Source organism: Saccostrea cucullata, unplaced genomic scaffold (assembly GCF_032062105.1).
Source record: "Saccostrea cucullata isolate Sc308-1 unplaced genomic scaffold, CSIRO_AGI_Scuc_v1 ctg4290, whole genome shotgun sequence".
NCBI lineage: Eukaryota > Metazoa > Mollusca > Bivalvia > Ostreida > Ostreidae > Saccostrea > Saccostrea cuccullata.
The window spans coordinates 26,092-48,582 of NW_026931441.1; the positions used below are offsets into that span (position 1 = coordinate 26,092).

Genomic DNA, 22,491 nt, shown 5'->3' on the forward strand with positions numbered 1-22,491 from the left:
AAATTTCATCTATTATCACAACTGACAAATTCCGGTACTTTGTCCTAAATGAGTTCAATTCATCTGCACCCATGTGCTGCTGCGTTTGATACATTTTCCTGTGAAATGCTGATGCAATTGTAGTCCCTTTGATGTTGTATGCAGCTTTGCCAGTGTGAGCACAAAGTAATATTCTAATATCATCTGGATTTTCTCCTTCTTTTGAGTAAAGTATTCTGTGCAATGTTTGAAAAATGGCATCAATAACCACAGATTTTCCTGCACCCGCTCCACCAGTAAGAAAAGCATATAATGGTTCATCTCTGTTTTGAATCCAGTTTGTCACATGATTGTAAAATTCTCTCTGCTTTTTATTCAGTGATTGCAGAAGTTTATAATACTGCTCATCAGGAATGCGGACAGCACTCATTTCTGTTTCAGTTACTTTTGAGGACAAACCCAGGTCTGGACCTATATCAAAATCTCTATGTTGAACAGTATCAGGATCAAAATGAACAAATTCCTCGGATGGTTCAGAACCTATTTCTGCATCTTCGGCCTCAGCATGCTCTGTATTTGGTGCTACTGTCTCCAGATCATCAAGATCTTCTTCAGCTTGAAGTCGAGCTTGTTCTAATTCATCCACAAAATGCTCATACTGCCTTTGCTTCATTTGTATTATACTTGCTTTTTGCATGTAATGCTGTTCATAAGTTTTACAATTACCAAAAAGATCAGTATTCTCATTTCTCCATGGCAGAAAGAGAAGAAGTCTTTCTCTGTGATACTGTTCAGAATTTGTTTTTTGGCTGTACCCTACATATCTAATAACCCGTTTGTTTTTTCGTCTTCTGATCTTAATCCCATTTTTCAAATGAACTAAAACATCCTGATCAGAAAAGATGTTCTCTTGAGAGAATCTTCTTCAGGGTCATCGTCATTCACTTCCTCTTGCACATCTTTTTCCATTTCTTTTGGAAAAGTGACTTCCAACTCAGAAACAACATCAGCTAAGCACCAATTTTCTAGTTGCTTTGGTCTTCTTGCATATCTCTGTATCATACCATCTGACTTAATGTCAGTCGAGTCTTTTGGTAACTCATTCAATTCATCTTGATGTTTGAGTAAGAAAACTCTGTCTTCAGGTGGTGAGGTATTTATGAAAACAACCTCTCTACTAGCTTGTGTAAGTGGCATTTGAAGGATCAAATAACTTGCTTCTTGTGCACTGACCTCAACAAAGTTTAAGAACTTGTTTCCAATATGTCGAACTTGTCGTTTAAGATCCATATTTCCCTCTGCAGCCTCTTGAGATGCCTTATCAAGCATAGCACTTATTCCTCTCTGAGATTTGCTGATGTAAGCAACAATGTATGTGGCACAGGCATAAGGATCAAGTACAAACTGTATATCCAAGTTGGCATTCCAAGCCTTGAGCACTGATGTATTGTAGTAATTCACTCTCATTTCAGATGGACTTCTCCTTAGAAACACTTTGGGACCTTTTAGGGATGCTCGAATACATTTTATATACTCATCCTCACACATTTCTACTACAGTCTGTAAGAATGACTCGTAGTCTAAACTACAACCATCTTTGTAATCATTCATTTTCTTTTGAATATCAGAATACAACTTTCTATAATGCTCAACATCAACATCCAAGGGTTCAAGAAGCATGGTTTTGGGCAAAGGTGGCAAAGGAAATCCAAATCTGCAAACAGATTTACCCCCTTTTTTACAAGTCTTTGAGTGTTTATGCACTTGAAGCTCTACAAGGCGCTTCATTTGAGAATCATTTTCCTGTAAACCACATGTGACATACTTATCTACATATGCTTCAATTTCCTCACTGCTATTTTCTTTGTGCTTTGGAGCATCACTTGTCCATACCAGCATATGAATATGTGGTGAACCTCGATTCTGGAATTCTACCCTTCGAAACACATCAGTGACAACACCTAGAGGATTGTGAGGACTCTTAAGAACAGTATTGATGAAAAGTTGAACTCTGTTGTCAAAGAATCTTGCACACGTCACTGGATCTTGTTTAACTAGTTTTGATTTATCATTCCAATTCAAATCCTCTAGTTCTTCTTGTGACAGGGTTTTTCCATCTAGTGTTGCCAATGTTTTCAACAGATCTTGCCATCTTGTATCCGCTGATGAAAGAGAAATAAACCAAGTTGGAAGACCCAACTGCCTTATCATGGCAAATACATCCTTTTTCTTAGATGACAGATATGCAGGAGAATTTCGAAGTGTTCTGAATATGTAATACCCTTCATTTAATCTTACAATTTTTTCTGCAGAGGCTGGATTTAAAACTTGTTCTGCAGTGATTTTCTTACCCTCTGATTTACATCTTCTCAGCGCCAAGTTAACTTTGTCACTAACTTGCTTAATTTGAATTTTCTTCAATTTAAAAAAGATGTTAGGTACAGATTGTGCTGCTCGTCGATCAACACTGCGCAACTCCCATTTTGCAATATCACTGTAGTGTACTGGAACTTCTCTTTCTTCACTTTCAACTCTGCGTTGACCACAAAATATTGTCGGAAAACAGAGATATTCTGCATCTTTATCTGTAAATAAACTTATTGGTTTTTGGTTTTCTCCAGGAGCAAACACATAGAGTTTATTTGTATCAATGTCTGCTTCATCTACAAGTGTATCAGAATTGCCTTGAATACAGTCATCTGAAGTAACTTCACAAAAACCATCATCATTACCTTCAATTTCTCGATCATCACTATCATTTAAAGATCCTATCAGTTCTTGTACTGTTTCCTCATTACTTTTTTCTATTTCATCTTTCCAAGAATGGTCTATCACTATACCTGAATTCTTATACAATTCAGAATTTTTCATAAGCCATTGTAAAGCTGTTATTACAACTTTTGGTCGAACATTTTCTGTGAAGCATGCTGACTTGTGAGATAATCTCTTCTTTAGTTTTACAGCTATAGTTACATGCTCATCGATTTGTCGTGGAAGGGCATTTACAGTGGGCTGAATATCAACTGGTACATTTACAACATTTCCTTTGACTGACATCTGACCTCCTCTTGGTAATTCTCTTATTTGCATAAATGGTATTCGTTGAGATATTAATCTCTCTTCCAGTGGATGTAAATTCAAAGCATCTGGTTTCTCAGGCCATTTCATTCCATTTTTTACTGAAAGCTTTGGAATTTTCTCAGCTTTCAGAGCTGAACAACAGGTTAAACATAGCCATTCTATGTCATTCACAGATCTAAATCCAGTGCACATGCTTTTACTACTCGCACTTAGACAAGTTGAATCTAATTTTACAACACTTTTCAAAAACCAAGTCTGATGACAACATGTGCACACATAAATCGGACCAATTTTCACTTGTTCATGGAATTTCTCTATGCAATCTTCTAAAGAATTCCCATGACACCTTTTCTTCACCAATTTGTTTTCATTATCTTTGAATTCTGTATCAAGCCTTTTTTTAGCTTTAGAAACTCTTTCATTCTCTCTTTCTTTTTCTCGGTAATTTCTTCTACTTTTCTGTTTAGAGAGTCGTTCCTTCTCCAACTGCTCTACATTATCTCTTTTCCTTTTTTTTGCCTCCCTTTCTTTTAAACAAAATTCTGTATCAAGTCTTGCTTTAGTTTTACTTTTGGATGTACTTTCTCTGTCCTTCCGTTTGGTCTCTGCATTTTCTCTATTTTTTTGTTTAGAGGCTAGTTCTTTCTCTTTATATTCTTTACTCTGTCTTGCTTTGGTCAAACTTCTAAGGTTACTTTCTCTGTCTTTCTGCTTTCTCTCTGGATTTTCTCTGTTTTTTTGTTTAGAGGCTAGTTCTTTCTCTTTATATTCTTTACTCTGTCTTGCTTTGGTCAAACTTCTAAGGTTACTTTCTCTGTCTTTCTGCTTTCTCTCTGGATTTTCTCTCTGTTTTTTTGTTTAGAGGCTAGTTCTTTCTCTTTATATTCTTTACTCTGTCTTGCTTTGGTCAAACTTCTAAGGTTACTTTCTCTGTCTTTCTGCTTTCTCTCTGGATTTTCTCTATTTTTTTGTTTAGAGGCTAGTTCTTTCTCTTTATATTCTTTACTCTGTCTTGCTTTGGTCATACTTCTAAGGTTACTTTCCCTGTCTTTCTGCTTTCTCTCTGGATTTTCTCTGACAATTTTTTTTGAGGCAAGTTCTTTCTCTTTAAATTCTTTACTCTGTCTTGCTTTGGTCATACTTCTAAGGTTACTTTCTCTGTCTTTCTGCTTTCTCTCTGGATTTTCTCTATTTTTTTGTTTAGAGGCTAGTTCTTTCTCTTTAAATTCTTTACTCTGTCTTGCTTTGGTCATACTTCTAAGGTTACTTTCCCTGTCCTTCTGTTTTATCAGTGAGTTTTCTCTTCTTTTTCGCATATAATTTCTCATATATTCATTTCGATTTTCTTGTGATGAATCAGAAGTGATACATTTTCTTGACATATTCTCTTGGAACTCAAAGTACTTATCAATTAAAGATCTTTTAAATTTTCTTCTGGAATTGGATTCACTTGTTATTTTTGTTACAGACACTGGCTGAATCTCAAACTGGCTTATCATTGATATATTACAACTTTGATAAAATGCAAACATGTAGTTCACGAGTTGATCGATATCACTAAAAGTGATTTTAACAGCCCTACCATCTGCAGATGAAAGACCGTCCTCTCCATGGGAATGCGAATCAAAAAATACAGGACAGTTCTTGTCATTGACATATATTGCTGAGCAAAGTCCTCCAACTATAATTAATCCTTGATTGAATCGTCTAAAGAGTAGCTCAATACCTGCCTTCAAATTATTACTTTGGCACGAGTGGTCCCAATCTATATGAGTTACTGTTCCATAGATCTCTTCATGATAGCATATATCATACTGATTATCATTGACAAAGACAGACTTGGGAAGTTCTTGAAATTGTAGCATTTTTGATACAAATTGAACAGTTGACTGTAATTCTGCAAGTCTGACTCGATATAAATCATCAGCAGCAAAGAGCACTTCATCAAGTTCTGCTGAAGTAGATGCACTTTGCAAAATGATTGACATCAAAGCATTGCATGTGCACTGAACTCCTCGTGAAAAAGGTGGAAATAAACTACTAGCTTGATTAATCGTTGCAAATAATTTTGTCACAGGCAAGTTTTTGTTAATGAAAGACAAACATGAAGTCTGTTCAGGGCAAGACCCAGAAGACAAATTTGCATTGCTAATACATGTAGTACCCAAAGGCATATTGGCAGAGTTTGTAGTGCCCGAAGGCGAATTTGCACTGTTACTGGTGCCCGAAGGCAATTTTGCACTGTTACTGGTGCCCGAAGGCGAATTTGCACTGTTACTGGTGCCTGAAGGCGAATTTGCACTGTTTCTGGTGCCCGAAGGCGAATTTGCACTGTTTCTGGTGCCCGAAGGCGAATTTGCACTGTATCTGGTGCCCGAAGGCAAATCAAGTACTCTTTTTAAGGAGGCAGTATCCCCCCAGTCTTCAGCACTATTTTTTACGTGGCTAGCTTCCACGAGTCTGAAAGGTCCGTCGATTGTTGCGTCAATTGTTGGGTCTTTTGTACTATTTTTTACGTGGCTAGTATCCACGAGTCTATTGTCACTGCTGCCACGACTCTGGTTGCCCATCTTCACCAGTCCCATCCTCCAGTTCTTTTTGCGAGGCATCTTCAAAATATACAAAAAAAATTCAATCAGTATTACTATTCCTTCAGAAATACTTGCTTAAATAATATCAATCATATCTCTAAAATAATAAATAAAATTAAATCTGGGCCTAGAATAGGACTTGAGTTGAGAGTTGAAGTTCTGAAATCAAACTAAAAATATGTCCCTATGCATCTGTAAACTTATCTGATTTGTTTTTAATTCAGACTCCTTATTCTATAGACACGTCATTCACCTATAATATATGAATCCTAATTTATACAGAAAACGAGAAATTTATTAGATATCAAAATAGCCCCGGCTGAATTTTTCAAAGGTAATCATGAATATTTTATGGATCTAAGAGAGGAAAGAAATTCTAAAACATTTTTATTGCAAATGTAATTGCTCATTATATTTTTCATAAATCAACGAAGGTGCAGCCGAATAAAAAAAAACAAACAGACTAAATATACAGACCAGACAGGAATTAAGAACTTTTTCTGTTTCTGTCAGTGACCTTGAACTGCGTAAATGACCCTGGTTCAAAGTCATGGTACAACCTCAGGTCATAAGCAATGTTTCTGTGAAGAAGTAGATTCAATTTTTTTCATAATAAAGATATTTAACAAACATGAATTATACAACTTTTCTTCCAGTGACCTTGAACTCCCCAGATGACCTTGACCCAAGGTCAAGAGCAATCTTTGTGTATAGGAACTTACCAAGTTTAACCATAAGAAAAATATGGACCGGACACAAATTATGAAATTTTTCTTCCAGTGACCTTGAACTTCCCCAAATGACCTTGACCCAAGGTCATGAAACACCCTTTTGTCATGAGCAATATTTGTGTGAATTGAGAACCTACCAAGTTTATCCATAAGAAACACATGGACCAGACACGAATTATGAATTTTTTCTTCCAGTGACCTTGAACTTCCCCAAATGACCTTATGTCATGGTCTTGACACAGCCGTAGGTCATGGGCAATCTTTGTGTGAAATGAGAACCTACCAAGTTTATCCATAAGAAAAATATGGGCTGGACATGAATTATGAAATTTTTCTTCCAGTGACCTTGAACTTCCCCAATTGACTTTGAGTCAAGGTCAAGACACACCCTTAGGTCATGGGCAATCTTTGTGTGGAGTAGTAGATTCTAATGTTCCTCCGTAAGAAAGATATGCACCAGACACGTTTGCATAGACAGACAGACGGGACAGCTAGACAGACTTCGTTTGTGTTGGTAAAAATATAGATCAGATCCAGCATCCAAAGTTTAGTGGACAATGACTTCTAGTAGTATATACCCTATATGCAATATTTTTGCAAAAAGAACCAAGTCCAACAGCTGTTATTTCCCTCAAAAATCAGAATTCAAATAATAACATGTACATATCTCATTTATGTCAACGTCTCTGATATATGTGAAATCCATCTACAAAAGAAAAAAGTTTAAAAACTTAAGCACTATCTGGACTTCTGGGGTTGAAATAATTGATGTCCGATGGTCTGGAACCATATTCTTTCAAGTTTTTAATCTAGCCTAGTACATTGTAGAAGGCATGTGCCCTTTTATCAGTGTTTTTGTTCCCTGCTAAAAGAAAGGGATATCAATATTTGGTAAGTCTGTCGTGAAATTTTACACAGCAACTCCATATGGCCTCAGATAGATCCCTTTTGATTTTGAGGTCAAAGTTCATTTACATAGTTTGTGAAACACTATGCGCCCGGTGGCAACAAAGTTGGCGACCCTATAAGAAGTGGAAAACCATTGTTATTCCATGAAAAGAAAATATCCTTATTCATTATGTCATTATAAATCTAGTATCATCAGACTAGGCTGTGCAGCCTGTGTAAACAAAGTGTTTATATTGATGTCGCTCGTAAATTATCGTGAATATTTTTTCAATTTTAAAAATTAAATCCATAATGGTCTGAACATAAATATTATTGCATACAAATTAACGTGTGACCATAAACATAAGATTAAAATTCAAAATCTGTATTTTAGTGTTATCATGAAATTAGCGTTATGTCAGACTGTCCCATGCGGATTTCATATACAAGGTATTCACACCTATACTGTTCATTATATAGTATGCATTGTTTAAATTTTGAGTATATTTACTAAATCATAGTCTATATCAAGATATTACCATAAACATTTGCCATTGCAAACATTACTTAGAAAATTTAGCATTTGCCCACAGACTTTTTGAACAATCCTGGTACATAGTACATATCACTGCACATATATCCATATTTTGATTGCAATAGACGAGTTTCACATTTCAAAGAGTTGTATTCCATTTTTGGCATAATGCTAATTTTCCCCACTTTGTCCTTTGCAAGTTACCTATCGTTAATCTGGAAATTTTTACATCGACTTATCTTTGCGTATTTGGGTCAAAAAGCTGATAATTAATTTTTACGCTTTAAAATTTTGCAAATTGTCACTGGTGCTACAAATAAGAATCCCGATTTTCATCTCAGTTTTTGTTATCGCCCATGTTGATACATGGTTAGATAAATCAACTGGTCTCTCTTTCTAGGCAAATTAATTAAAAAGTGACATACCGTCTCAGTACTTGTCAAACCATTGGACGATATTGCATATAATGAGGGCAATTTTCACACACTGGTAATTAGCTTGTAATTACAGCAGTATAAACAGATTTCTTTTTACAAAGGACCAGTGCTTACCTGAGTTAACCAAGTTGAAAATAGACACCAACTATCAGAAAAAAAATTCTTTACATGTCGATTTATTTTTAAGAAATATACTTTTGCGAATGCAATGCACCTGCAAATGTGCTAAAAATTTATCTACAGTAAAAATTTCCAGATTTTCGGTAATAATATTTTTAATCTTCAAATGTAATCGAATAATTTCGATTTGTACCTGACGTGTATTGCCAGAGTATGGAGTAATATGATTAACATAATGAACATATTCATACAGAATTTATTTCTAAGATACTGACTCATGAAGTTGGTAAGATAATAGACGGTTAACAGTGACTTACGCCGATTGAACCATGACTGATCCCGCACAGTCAGGGGAATAACTTTTTTAAATGTGAAAGTTGTCTGTCAACATCCCCTTTGATCAAAGGTAATCATACACTTCAAAGAAAATTTGATGCAGCATTTATAAAAATTATTTGTTTTGCAAGCTTGAAATAAATTAATTGTTATAATATTTCAGATAAAGAAACATATGCATATATGTCATGTTTTACTCTGCATCATTCCTACTAAACAGGGTCAATGTACCGCTTACATAGAGAACATCAATACATATACAAGTCACAACTCACAACAAGTGCCGTTTTGCATATATATAGGTGCCGTTTTCAGTAAGTGCCATTTTCACTAGGTACTTTTCGAATGATTAGGCCTAAATTAAAATTTTGTTTGTTTGCCCTTAGCGGACCGACCCACGAAAATAAGCCCGACTCAAAATATTTTATTGTACTTTTCATTTACAAATTTTTTTATTTGATTTGTTTCTTGTCAATTTTTTTTCACATAAAAATATAAATGCTTTGATTTTCCCTTTTCTCAGTCTTGTGTTAATGATTGACATTAGGGTAAGAAAAAAACACTCGCAGAGATATATTTGATCTTGTTGATCATGTTGATGAATGCGCTGACTACCACGTTCATAAAGTTAACAAGACTGCCGGTCGTTTGGAGCATGCTACTTATCGATTTCATAATAAATTTCGCCAACATCACTGACAAAAATAAATTTGTCATACTTTAATTCAATTACTAAATCCAAGTGGAAAGAGCACAAAAGTAGTTTTTAAAATTTGAAAACGACGAAGGATGTCATGCTTTGTTGATATTTCGACCGCCATGATTAAATTTGGGGTCAGACTAATAAAAGGAAATGCACAATATTGCGAGGTTTTACTATACTAAGGAAAATATTTCTTGTCTAGACAGTGTGTAAACGTTTAAATAATACCTGTCATACAAGTCTCATTTTTAAATAAAAACAACTTTAAAAATGTGAAATCCCAAGAAGATATTAATGCAATTAATGAAAGGTGGGGCTAATATCAGTAATACACCCATTGAATGGAATTCAAAAAAAAAAATTCAACTGTTTCCATATATTGTTTAAAGTAAACAAAGTATTGTTTTAGACTCTTTTAAAAAAGAAATCAATAAACATTTTTGCATTGACATACAAAGATAGATATGCAGCTTATAGTATTCCAGATTTGTTTAATAGGTACTAGTACATTTTGTTCCATGAAGCAAAGTTCCAATTACAAGGAATATGTACACAGCAATATTGAATTTCTAAAATTTTAGTAGTACAGTTGTAATTTGATGTCAAAAAGAAAAAAAATAAAATATTTTTCCTACCTACCTAACCATTGCTAAAAATCTGGGTCGGCAAAGGGCAAACAAACAATACTTTAATTTAGGCCTTATAGTTATAACGTTCCTACCAATCAACGCCATTATTTTCTTTAGAGAATCCGAACTACATATTTCATCACGTTTCAAATCCAGAGTACATTTTCGATATAAATACAAAAAAACAACATATTTAATACCCAGTAAAAATAATTTATTATGACATATATAAATTTCTCGAACCAGCAATCCTTTATAACACAGTTGAAATTATGTCACCTCAAAATCGATATATTCGCAAAAGCATTTCACATTCCATGATGTTTAAACTTAAAAACTACAAACAATCATACCCACCCTTCGTAATGCAAACTCTTAAACCTAAAAAAACAAATTAAATCGTGTAATGACGCTTGACTTTCTCCGAAGACTTTCCTGAGTTGCCGGAAGACGCTGTAATGGCCGACTACATTTGCGCATGTGTGAGATATTCTAAATCAGAAAGTGTATCGGCGTCGCAACTATATTTCCGGAATATCAAAATCAGCTGGAAAAAAATATCTCGGATGCAATATTGAATTTTATACATTGACAAACAACATTATTACAAACATTTTCCTATTGCATATTCTAATAGGTAATTTACTATAAAGATTTCCAATGCACCATACTTTATTCCATACTATTATGCAACTAAACTTCAATATATGATCAAAAGAGCCCCGCCCTAACTCCAGAAACCCTGACCCCTGGGGCCATGAATTTCACAATTTTGGTAAATGGCTCAATGCTGATTAAAATCATGCCAACAATTTGACTGCTTGATGTCCAGGAGTAAAGAAGAAGATTTTTAAAGACTGCATTAATTTTATTGGTTTTGGCCCCACCCCTCAGGCCCCAAGGGGACAGGGGCCATGAATTTCACAATATTTGTTTCCCTTCACCCATAGATGCTTTGTGCAAAAATTGGCTGAAATTGGTTTTGTAGTTTTGGAGAAGAAGCCGAAAATGTTCAAATTTCATTACATAACCAATATAGACACCCCCAGCCCAAAACCCTTCACCCCAGGGCAACAAATTTCACAATTTTGACAAAGGCACCCTTGATCATCATAACCATGCACCTAGTTTATCTGCTTTATTCACAGGGGGAAAGAAGAAGATTTCTAAGAATTTTACATTTTCAATATATGATCAACAGATCAGAGCCCCGCCCTAACTCCAGAACCCCTGACCCTGGGGCCATGAATTTCACAATTTTGGTAAAGGGCTCAATGTTGATTAAAATTATGCCAACAGTTTGACTGCTTGATGTCCAGGAGTAAAGAAGAAGATTTTTAAAGATTGCATCAATTTTAGTGGTTTTGGCCCCACCCCTCAGGCCCCAGGGGGGCAGGGATCATGAAATTCACAATTTTTGTTCCCCTTCACCCATAGATGCTTTGTGCTAAATTTGGTTGAAATTGGTTCAGTGGTTGCAGAGAAGAAGCTGAAAATGTTCAAATGTTAACACACGACACACGACACACGTCACACGACACACGACGGACGACGACGGACGAAAACGGATAGCAATAGGTCACCTGAGTTACTCAGGTGACCTAATAAATATACGTGTAAAAAGAAATTATACTCAAAATACATGTATTTATACAAAAACTTGGAATACTTAAGATGATGCCTTTTTCAATACTGCACATTTTTTTTTATTGCATTTTTCCTTTTTCCTTACCCTTCAATACTGACTGAAATATTACTCCAACAAATGTTTTATTTTTAATATAAGATTTGCAGAATTTCAATTAATATGAGTTTCAAAATCATTCTTGACACAATAGCAATTTGAATAATAATTCATTTTATGACTTCATTACTTACAAAGAACAACAGAACACTAAAGCTGGTGAAATATCGGAAACACTTGCTCCAGGACGGAACAAAAGGTTCTTCTCTCTAAAAATTAAAGCAACAATAAATTTACTTTGTTTTATTTTTTTTTTTTACTTCGCATTGTTTTTTCAACTTCATTTTTACTTTGTCTTGTCTTTGTAGCTTACATTGGTGACAGGGTTTGTCCTTCTCCGAGTCACGCTGGCCTCATACTCTGGTCGAACTGTCTCCTACAATAAAAAAGAAATTATAAAATTATACTGAGGAAATTCGTTTTTTGGTTGAAAAAAATGCTATTTTTCATTTTATCACCCATAAAATTACATGTACGATAAAGTAGTATTTGACTGAAAATTCATTTCCTTTCATCATTGATAAAAGCATTTATAATATTTGAGTCCATAAAAGTTTTACTGTTCATCTGGAAAATTGAAAAATTAGTTACCTCCCCTTCTTCAAAGTCTGCCACATCCCACTCGTATTCAATCTCGGCTTGTTTCCTCTTCCAGAACTCGTGGAAAAATGAGGCTGTGAAGAGAAGAACAACCCACCAATAAATATCTTAAACTTACAGAATTCATAACTTCTAAAAGATCTAGAAGACAAAAACTCAAATTATTTTTCATATATACTGACTACAAAGATAATTTAGGCTTCCATGATTGAGACTCAATTTGAATGGTCTTCGTTTCTGATGAATTTTGTATAGAACAGAATTTACATTTATATCTACCAGTTAGAAAAAGTGTGTATGAATAATCCAAACAATTTGCTCAGGAACAACAATGTCAAGATTATGGAGGTTTGACTGTGTATTATGTCTTACCCCACAGAGCCATAAAAATAGCAAAGGCCACGGTAGCAGAGTTGTCAAACAGATACGTGGCCTTGGAGTAGTTACAGCTCTCAGACAGACGCCAGTATGAACAGCGCCTGTCACACATCGGACACATCGTGTAGTTACCAATGGTCGGGTCGTCACAGATCTCAGAACTGTAAGGGACGAATTCACTGCATGACATTGTTTTAAAAAATCATTTCAATAAACATAAAACTAAAATATAATAGCTGAAACAGTGCATATGAAATTAAAAATAATAAGGAAAAATTCTATCAAGTTAAAAGTGTCAAACATGTAATACTTATAGTTATGGAAAGTTCTGTCACAAAATACAGGCAAACTTTTTTTGATCTCAGAGGTAGTTAATAATGGGAGATTTTATTGGAAATCCTCAACAGCACTTGTAATTCAATCTTTTTAATACTGAGCTAAAAACACATGGCTCACTAGACAGACAAACCTTGGCACATCCCTCATTAATGTACCCAGTCCATAGATGAAGACAATGAATCCCACAATGGCGGCCGGGATCAACATGGTGGTATAAAATCCCAGCCAGGTAAAGTAAATCCCTATCTTCTCTCCAAAGTAGTTTCTGTATGAAGAAAAGAAGTTTTTAGTTCCTTTCAAACATGGGTAAGTTTAGGTAAATTAGTGCTGATCTGATCTGTACAAAGACTACAATTGAATTTTCTTTATCTATAAAGTTTAAGATTTGGTAAATTAGGGCTGAAGTGATCTCTACACAGAGTGCTACATCATGCTTAATATCATGCTACAAAAACTTGGGCTTTCAATATCCATTGATGAAATGTTGCATAATTGTAAAAGGAAATATGAAATATGATAAATTTATTAACTGTGTGATATTTGTTTTCATAAGTTGAATGTGTGTACTATGTTATCATCTACCAACAGACCAAAATAACAATGAAAATCTACCAAGTTCTGAATCAATGGCAGTATGGTTTATGACTTTTTCTTAAAAATGTAAATGCTGAAGGTTGTAACTATAAAGTTTCACATGATTTCGATAAGCCTTAAATATTTTGAGTTTAAATTTTTTTTTCCTATAGTTTGGCATTAGAAGAGCCAAACCTTTGTAAGTTTACCTGACTAGGTCTAGTGGCTGATACTTGTACCAACGCCCTGGTCTAGCCCATAGCTCATACAGTAGCTGTCAACAATAATTATATACTAAGTTACATTGGGTTTTTTTACATAATCAAAGCCTTACATACGTGTTTCAGGCTATAAAAAAATTATGGATTTAAAAAATCTCTTTTACTTTGGACACTTAAATGAAAATCATTTGTGAAAACATTCAGTTTTTACTAAAAGAAATATTTAATGTTTGCTTTGAATTTATTATAGAGAGAGAAGCACTAGATGACATTGCTGTCTGACTCTAACACACTACAGATATGCATCACAGTCACACAGAGATATATTTACATGTCGATCATTGTCTTTGCCAACAGTTAGCAGTGAGTGTTCACTGTGGTACCGTCCCTGTAAAAATGAACAAAGACATAGGTAATAAAAGTTATAATAAGATAAATGGTCACCTTGTTGAATGTTATCAATATGCGATGGAATTCTCACATCATACTCTTTTATTAATTCATATTGTGCATCCTATTAAGTTTGGTTTAAGTAGGACAGAAGATTCTTGGGTATGAATCTGCACGACATACAGTACATTTTTCCATTTATTATTGCAGAATCTTCAAAAATAATTTAAATACTTCTAAAAATAATTTATCCTCCACAAAGAGTCCCTCATAATTGAATGAAGATAATCCAGATCTGACATCAGAGATAAGAACTTACATCATGTAGTGGGTAGGCCGCTGTGTATGTCTGGTTGTCTGTCAGTTTCCTGATTCCTGTGTAAGACATTTAATATATTATTGTTCACAATTCAGACAAAGACAGTTCTGAACTTCAATATTTCCCACTTTTTTCTTAAAGTAATAAATAATAGTTAGTATGGAAAACTCAATACACTGTAATGGTAATATACTGTAAACCAACTTTTCACATGCGAGAAATTTTCACGAAGTTCGTGAGAGCCTTGTAATTGCGAATATTTCTCGCCGCGAACCAGACCTTAAAGTCTTTACATGTCTATTAACTGTAAATAAAAGAGCTTAATCGCAAAAAATAATTGTCGCAAAGTAGTTTACCCGTGGTAAATCGCGAAATAAAGTTGTCGCGAATAAAAGTTGGTTTACAGTATTTTTACCAAATATTCCCTCTGTGTGACTTGTTTTTAACTTTATTCCTACATTAATTTTTTTAAAAATAAAATATAATGCTTATATAGAAGTCTCAATAGTGGACATTTACCAAATTTCTTCCTCATCCTGTCCTCTTCATCATCAAGGTCAGTGAAATGTGTTCGGGAGAGAATTTCGTGACAGATCTTGCTCCTCTGAGCGTTTGTGAAGAAGGTATCCTTGTCTTTTATGACAAACCTGTAATACAGTGTTTAAGAAAAATAATGACATAAATCATTTTAAATTCTTAGAGATTTACAACAAATAAGAAATATACAAGTTCCCATCTGTTATTTGATATAGGTCTTTATCATTAATCTCTTGAGGCATTATCAAAACCTTTGTGTAGATATCCCTTTCAATGTTTACTTCTCTTCAAACTTCCATTAGATACATGTATGACAAAGAATTCTTACTCATTTAACATTTATTAAATAAAATTTAAAAATTCTATGTTCATTATTTTACATGTGATAAATTAATATACATTATGCAAAAGGACAAAATGAAAGATTTCAACAATATGTGGATGTAGTGATTCAAGTTAGTTTAATTGGCCCGTAATGTGCTTGCAGGTTCAATCCTTGAATCATGCATGCAAATACACATGACTGTATCAGACGAATTCTCTATACAACAAAATCTACTAATTACATATTAAAAAGGGTTATCCTTCTACATATAAAGTCTTTCTATTCTCTCTCATAGATGAATTCAAGGCAAACTAATCCCTTCTTAATTTAAGTATCACCAGTGCAAAATTTTTAACAATTCTCTGTCTCTCTCTCTCTCTGGAAAACTTAGGAGACCAAATTCTATGTCACTGAAAATTAAATTTTTACAGTACACATTGATTTTTTAGACATGAAAGACATATTCCATGAGAGATCTTGACAATGCAGAGAGAGTATTTACACATGCCGTAAAGTTAGGATTATGGTAAATTTAGGTCTTATTTTTAGTACTTGATTCTAAATAGATATAAGGCAAACTGTCTTCTAAACAGTATTACATCATCAACTATTTACCATGCATGTTTCGGGGGTATAACTAATTCCGGTACAATATCAAGGTTTATGCGAAAAAATATTATATTACTTGTACTTAATATTATCTCATATCATAATATAATATATATAATATAATATGTCATTCCATCTTCAATTTCCTTAAATCAATTCATTTTAATTAATTAGATGGTACTGTATACAGGAAAATTTTCACACCTTTTGCCCTTATGGAATGTGTGCAAATTTAAAACAGTGATTTCATGGGAAACTTTTCTTAATCACTTTTGTTTCAGCATATGGGCAAAATTTAACCAGGGCAAAAATGTTTGCAAGTTTTAAAGGCCAAATATAACAGATAGTAAAAAAATCAGAAAACATTGATATACGAGCATAATAGTTAAGTTCAATTTTTTTATCCAAAGATTGAGCTTTTCTTTGTGCAATTTTAGGATACCAAAGTGTTACCATTATTGGGGGTGGGCGGCGGAGATGAGGGTTTATTAGTATGGAGAGAAAATTTATCTGCTTTTGGTTCAGAGACGAACCCTTGGCTAAATGACTGGAAAGAAAACTGCATGTCCATTCAGAACAGAGTTGAGATGGAGATATTACATTTGTGTTATGTGTATCCCTTTCCAGGGAAAACATTGGACAAAGTTTCTTGCATTCAGTGCTTAAATTTACTGGAAATATTGAAAGAGAATCCAACACACAAGATTACAGTTTGTACATGTATTGAATATAATTAAACTCCTGTCAAATTTCAGATAATGTGAAAGAAGAGAATTTACTTGAACTTAGTACCATAGATAAATGTATTGTGTACTAATTAAAAAAAGATACAATAGACTTATATATATATAATCAATAACTTGGGACATAATCAAGGGTATACATGCACCATATGCATACAGATTGTTCTAACATCCATTGTCTTGTTATATCAGTTGATTATAGAACCAAGGGCTATACATACTGTCCTCTGGAATTAGAGAGAAATATAAAAAATAAATCATTAATTACAATAATGAAGGACTTATAAACAACCTTTGTCAGAAAATGAATACATTAGTTACATATAAATGTCCAACAAGTGGATAACAAAGAGCTGATGGAGAAAAAAAAATTATCCCAGATGACAAAATGCAGAGGCATAATTGCTGCAGGCATTTGTTACAATTTAATCCTTATGTGTGAACAAGCAAAGTATATGAAAATTAACTGTAACAAAAGACCTCAACTGTTGAATCTACAGGTTCATAAGTTACTTCTCCTTTGAACCCATAAAATACTAATGTGATTTTATTCTTATTCAAAACTTATTCAACTTTATCTAATATGTCTTTATGATCATGTAAGCAAAATGTTATATGAGCAAGCCGAGATTTTATGATCATTTTAACAATAAAAGTATCCTGATGAAATGGGAAAATTAGTAAGAGTTATAACCCTTTGCACAATTACCACAAACTTCAATATTTTTTTCTATTTACATAAGCATTGTTTTTTTCCTAAACAAAATTTCTTACTATTGAGTAAGACATAAATATTCTTAAGATTTTGCAACACCTATAATTCATTGTCAATAATTTGATTATTGTAGAAGGAAAATATAAATATATTAATGACATTTGAAGAAATGTTATTCTGTACCTATATACTGTAAATACTTTAAGTTCATCATATACATGTGTGTATGGAAAGACAAACTGAAGGTTCACATTTTATGGTACATGAAAATGCATATCCAAGATGATATTGTAGAAACTGATGCATGGCAGATTACGTAAATATTTATTTACCATGATAACAATGTAAATATACTTATATACTTACTCTTCACCATTCCACTCCACACCAATATATCTAATTACATACAGTATCAAATTGTGAAATAAAAGAACAAAAGCCCCAACCACCCCCTGTAGACACCGTTTACTATTAGTTATCCAGGTTCAATCAAGGGTGTACGGGGATTTTCCCCGGGTTTTATTCCATACACCCTGAGGCCGCAAGCCGAAGGGTGTACGGAATAAAACCCGGGGTAAATCCCCATACACCCTTGATTGGACCTGGATAACGAATTTATTTCCTTTGTACCAATAAAAATGCTTTGTAAACATCAGAGTGTGTCTCAATCTATCGATTAGATAACTACGTACTGAGAATGTATGCACTGTGACGTCACATTTTATTTACACCCGGCCCAAGTCGGGTGCACGGCTATTTACACCCGACTTTGTAACCAATCAAAGCTCGTGTTACAAGCTAGATAGGAAATAAATGTCATTATCCATTCTTACTGAAACCAATGCATTTCTTCGCAAATGAGGTAAAAGTTTACTTCTCTTCAATTTTTTTCCCATCATTTTCTAGTAAATTAGGAAATGTAATATTTTTGACAACATCATGAAATTAACATGAAGCCTTGATGATCCATCTTCCTAAAAAAATTAAATTGATTGATTCTCTCTAACAAAGCATCACTACCCCCCATCCCACCCCCCTCCCAAAAAATAAATTGCTTTAAAAGATCTTTCCAGCAAGGCATTCCTTTTTGCTAAGATTTCCATCCCATTTGAAATGTTAGCTCAAAAACAGCTGATAAAAGATTCTAAATATTCCCTTACAAACAGATAATTTTTAAGCGGTTAGCTTCGCTAGCCGCTATATGGCATGTGTCGGCAACCGGAAACCTCCATAAGGCGCTACCTATCGGCATCGCTTTATCGCTCGTAACCTTATCCTTCTGCAACCAAAACCGGAAACTTCCACAAGGACCTACCTATCGACAACGGTAACTTCAGCAAATGATTTGTATACTGTCGGCGTAATACGCCCCCTGGTTAGAGATCGACAATATGCTGTGAAGTCTGACTAAAGCCAGCCCCTACTATATCACTTCGTACTAACGAAGTATATGCTGTGTATGAAGAGTGGCTATTATAACGATTATATCGAATTCTTATTAGTATATTTACCAAAGCATTGACAATACTTACAACACTTACTTTTAAGAACTGAGAATTTGGTCCTAATTACATGTGTATCGCGCGATCGCGATTTCTGGCAACTGTTAGTTTATTTTTGAAAGTTTATTATACAGCAGGTTGGAGGTTATTACAGACTGCAAAAAACATCAGCAAATCTCTCGATCGAGTTTGATTTTCCTTGCCAAAGTATTAAGAAACACCATTTATTAAGTTAATACCTGAAAAGCGCTTTTATAAAAACACCGAACGCATCTGTAAGTTTTACACTTTTTGTAACGTTTTCGGAAACAATAGGGTTACCTCCACTATGAAACGTTTGTTTTTCTTCTCTTTTCTTCTCTGTCTAATAAACAGATTATAAAAGCTCTGCTCCCAGGGATAAATTCTCTACTCCGTCTTTGATAATTTATAACAATCGATCATAAGGGATTACTTACTATTAGTTTTGTAAAAAATAATGGAGCACTTAAAGTAGTAAAATCAATTTTGAAAAAAAAATGGAGAAATATATATTAATTTTAATTAGCATTGTGATCCTTTTCTAAAAATCAACCGATATTATTTTCACAGAAGAATGAGGTATGAAAAATTTTGGCAATTAGCAAAAATTTAAAATATATACTTAATGCTTATTTAAAAGTTTTGAAAATTTGATCAATTCCTAGGGAACGTATTATTTAAGGAATGAATTTAATAGCTACCGATTTTATACGGTATAAACTGGGTTGGGGCAGTTTACGCTTTATAAACCGCGAATTTAATTTTCATTCATTTGCTGTAAGAAAAAAAGATGATTGTTCTTACAAAATGACTTCAATTTGTACAAAATTTGAATGTAACGTCAGGCGGATTGAGACGTTTTTGACGTGTGTCATTGTGACGTAGGCAACCCATTTTATACGATATGAAGTAAATTTTTTATCCAATCAAATACAGCGTTGCAATCAGAATTAAATTATTAGCTGTGAAAATACTTTTAAAATTTGAATTTGTTCAATTTGTCGAATATTGTTTTAAACGTTTGAGAAGAATACAATTAAAATACAGGTGTTTAGAGGCACATTGATAGAAAAGAAATCAGTGTATATTGTTTAACTGACATATTGAAGAAATTGACACTGATAATTTCTTAAGTTACACTGATTTTTAATGTACATTTGAATTTTTAAATACTAGTATTGATTGATTACACAACTTTCCTTTTCATGTTTTATTTGAGAACAATATTGCATGAAGAGTATATGATAAAAATACCTTATATGTCCTTATCTAGATATTGTGCCTTATATTGTGCAAGACTTCTTTCAAATGATTCTCATATACCATTTACTTTATTCGAACATTTACTTGTTTGAAAAGTCAATAAAATATATTTCATAAAGCTTGATAATCTTGTTTACTCGCCAGTCTTCCCGTAGAAGTAGTAGTTTATAATATTACTAAAGGAAGTATTCAGTATCTGTATCAAAATACAGAATGATCAATGATCGATTTAAGAAGAAAAGCTGACTCCTGAAAGTTCAAGAGGTGGGATCCGTTGCCTAGAAAAAGTAAGCATCCCTCGTTGACAGGTTAATTATATTGCCGCGATGAGCCTACACAACTGAATCTCTCTGATATCAATTCATTTACAAAGTCTCTCCTCAGCCATCCTTTTTTCTCTGACTAGCCAGCTGTAGATCTACACTACTCCAAATCCATTAATCTAACTTGTCATTTTTTTAGTTGTTTGTTATAGTAGGCTTTACAATTACCTAATTTCAGATTCAATAGAGAATAAAAGACAATGAAATTTTCAACATCAACATAATTTTTTTTTATCTAGAGAACAATTGGATGCCGTCAAGAGAGAATTTTTAAAAATGCACTTCCTGTCTTTCAAACTGAAGAAATCTCATGTTTAAATTTTGAAACATGCATTTCAATCTTATTAAAATTTATTTAAATGTTCCAAATCCGCTACCGCTTCTGAAACATCTAACATCCCATTCAGGGTCACATCAGAGCGACCTTTCAATTATGAATACATGTACAAGTAAACACAAACACTTTGGCCATGTAGATTCAAGCCTCGGTAAACAGTTCTCAAATTAATTCCACGGCTACATATCATCATTATTGATACTGTCTTATGTTGAATTAAAGTAATTTTGGAATAAATTTCATGTATCTTCTGCAGTCTGGCATCTAAACGTGAATAATGCAAACGAAAGAGCACAAACTATACAAGATACCCCACATGTCATACATAACACAACTTTTGCAATGCATATCTTTTTACTACAAAACTCCTCGGGTGTTTTGGTTGGGTGGTGAAAACAAGAAACCCATCTGAACTATTAGCCAGGATTTCGGAGGAACCATTTTCTTTGCCTAATCGAAGATTCACTCTTACATGAACCCAAATAGGATGTTGTTAGATGTTTGAGAAGCAGTAGCGGATTTGGATCATCTAATTTTAATTAGATTGCATCCATCTGTGACATCAGTTTGGAACAAAAACAGAATGTCTGGGTTTTTCTTCTCTGATGACATTGGACAAAGATATGCATACTTAAATATAATCATTTTATGCACTTTTTCGGTACATATTAGATGAAAGCATGCTAACCGCTTTTCAGTACTTTCAGTACTTTGATTTATATAAGAATTATAAATTTTCCCTTACGTGTCCATACGGGCCCTGTTGAAGGGTGCGGTGAAGTAGTCAGGATCGTCCGGTAGGAGATCGGGATCGAGGTCAAAGGGCGACGGAAACTTACTCCAGCAGACCTCAAAGCAGCTCTCTAGCTGTGTCTCCATGTCATTCTCCTATAAAAAGAGATAGAAAAAGTATGCACAGTGCAATAATATACAATTATGGACTCTTTTGGTGTTGAATATACTTTGTTATTCACCGGAAAAATATTCATATTGACCGAGGTTAAAAATGGACAGATCAATCATTTAGTTCATTGTTAGTTTATTACAATATTTTTTTCTCACTGGTAGTTTTTATAAAGTGAAATTCTTTTCTATTACAGTTCTGTATAATTTTTATATATACCGCCAGAGGCATCTTGATGTTGAGGAGTTCAGCATATCTAGCCAGTGTGTCCCAGGGTGCATGGACTTTAACAAAGCAAGTTTTACCATTCTTTGAGGACTGAAATATTAGTTTATAAGCAATGATTTTTCAATATAATATAAATGACATGACAGAAATTTTGCTTTTTTTTTCACCAAAACTTTCTTCATCTTTAACATCTGAACCTTTTTAATCAAATAAAAATTATTTTTTCACATCAATATCTACAAAAAAGCCAATTAATTTCTACTATATAATGAAATTTAAAATTTCTCACCTACATATGAATACCAAATCATAAATTAATGAGCACATTTAAACATTTACGATTAAATTTATGTCTTTTTTGTATCCACCTCTGAAAACATTAAAATAGTT

At 33.7% G+C, this 22,491-nt stretch overlaps 1 protein-coding gene across 2 annotated transcripts in view; it reads right to left on the reverse strand.

Annotated features, from left to right (window-relative positions):
* The window catches only part of LOC134232626 (anoctamin-4-like), a 36,629-nt gene extending 14,442 nt beyond the window's left edge, over nucleotides 1-22,187 (reverse strand). Inside the window, exons 1-12 of one of the 2 annotated variants that reach the window (XM_062714622.1) lie at nucleotides 22,093-22,187; nucleotides 21,715-21,857; nucleotides 17,890-17,919; nucleotides 15,114-15,241; nucleotides 14,595-14,650; nucleotides 14,217-14,273; nucleotides 13,874-13,938; nucleotides 13,222-13,356; nucleotides 12,747-12,913; nucleotides 12,366-12,448; nucleotides 12,088-12,150; nucleotides 11,909-11,983 (exon numbers count right to left, since the gene is read on the reverse strand). In XM_062714622.1, coding sequence (XP_062570606.1) covers nucleotides 11,909-11,983; nucleotides 12,088-12,150; nucleotides 12,366-12,448; nucleotides 12,747-12,913; nucleotides 13,222-13,356; nucleotides 13,874-13,938; nucleotides 14,217-14,273; nucleotides 14,595-14,650; nucleotides 15,114-15,241; nucleotides 17,890-17,919; nucleotides 21,715-21,857; nucleotides 22,093-22,104 — 1,014 coding nt within the window. In that variant the 5' untranslated portion in view covers nucleotides 22,105-22,187. The remainder of the gene's footprint in view (nucleotides 1-11,908; nucleotides 11,984-12,087; nucleotides 12,151-12,365; nucleotides 12,449-12,746; nucleotides 12,914-13,221; nucleotides 13,357-13,873; nucleotides 13,939-14,216; nucleotides 14,274-14,594; nucleotides 14,651-15,113; nucleotides 15,242-17,889; nucleotides 17,920-21,714; nucleotides 21,858-22,092) is intronic. The other variant, XM_062714623.1, reaches the window with a different exon arrangement.
* Between the last annotated feature and the right edge of the window lie 304 nt (nucleotides 22,188-22,491).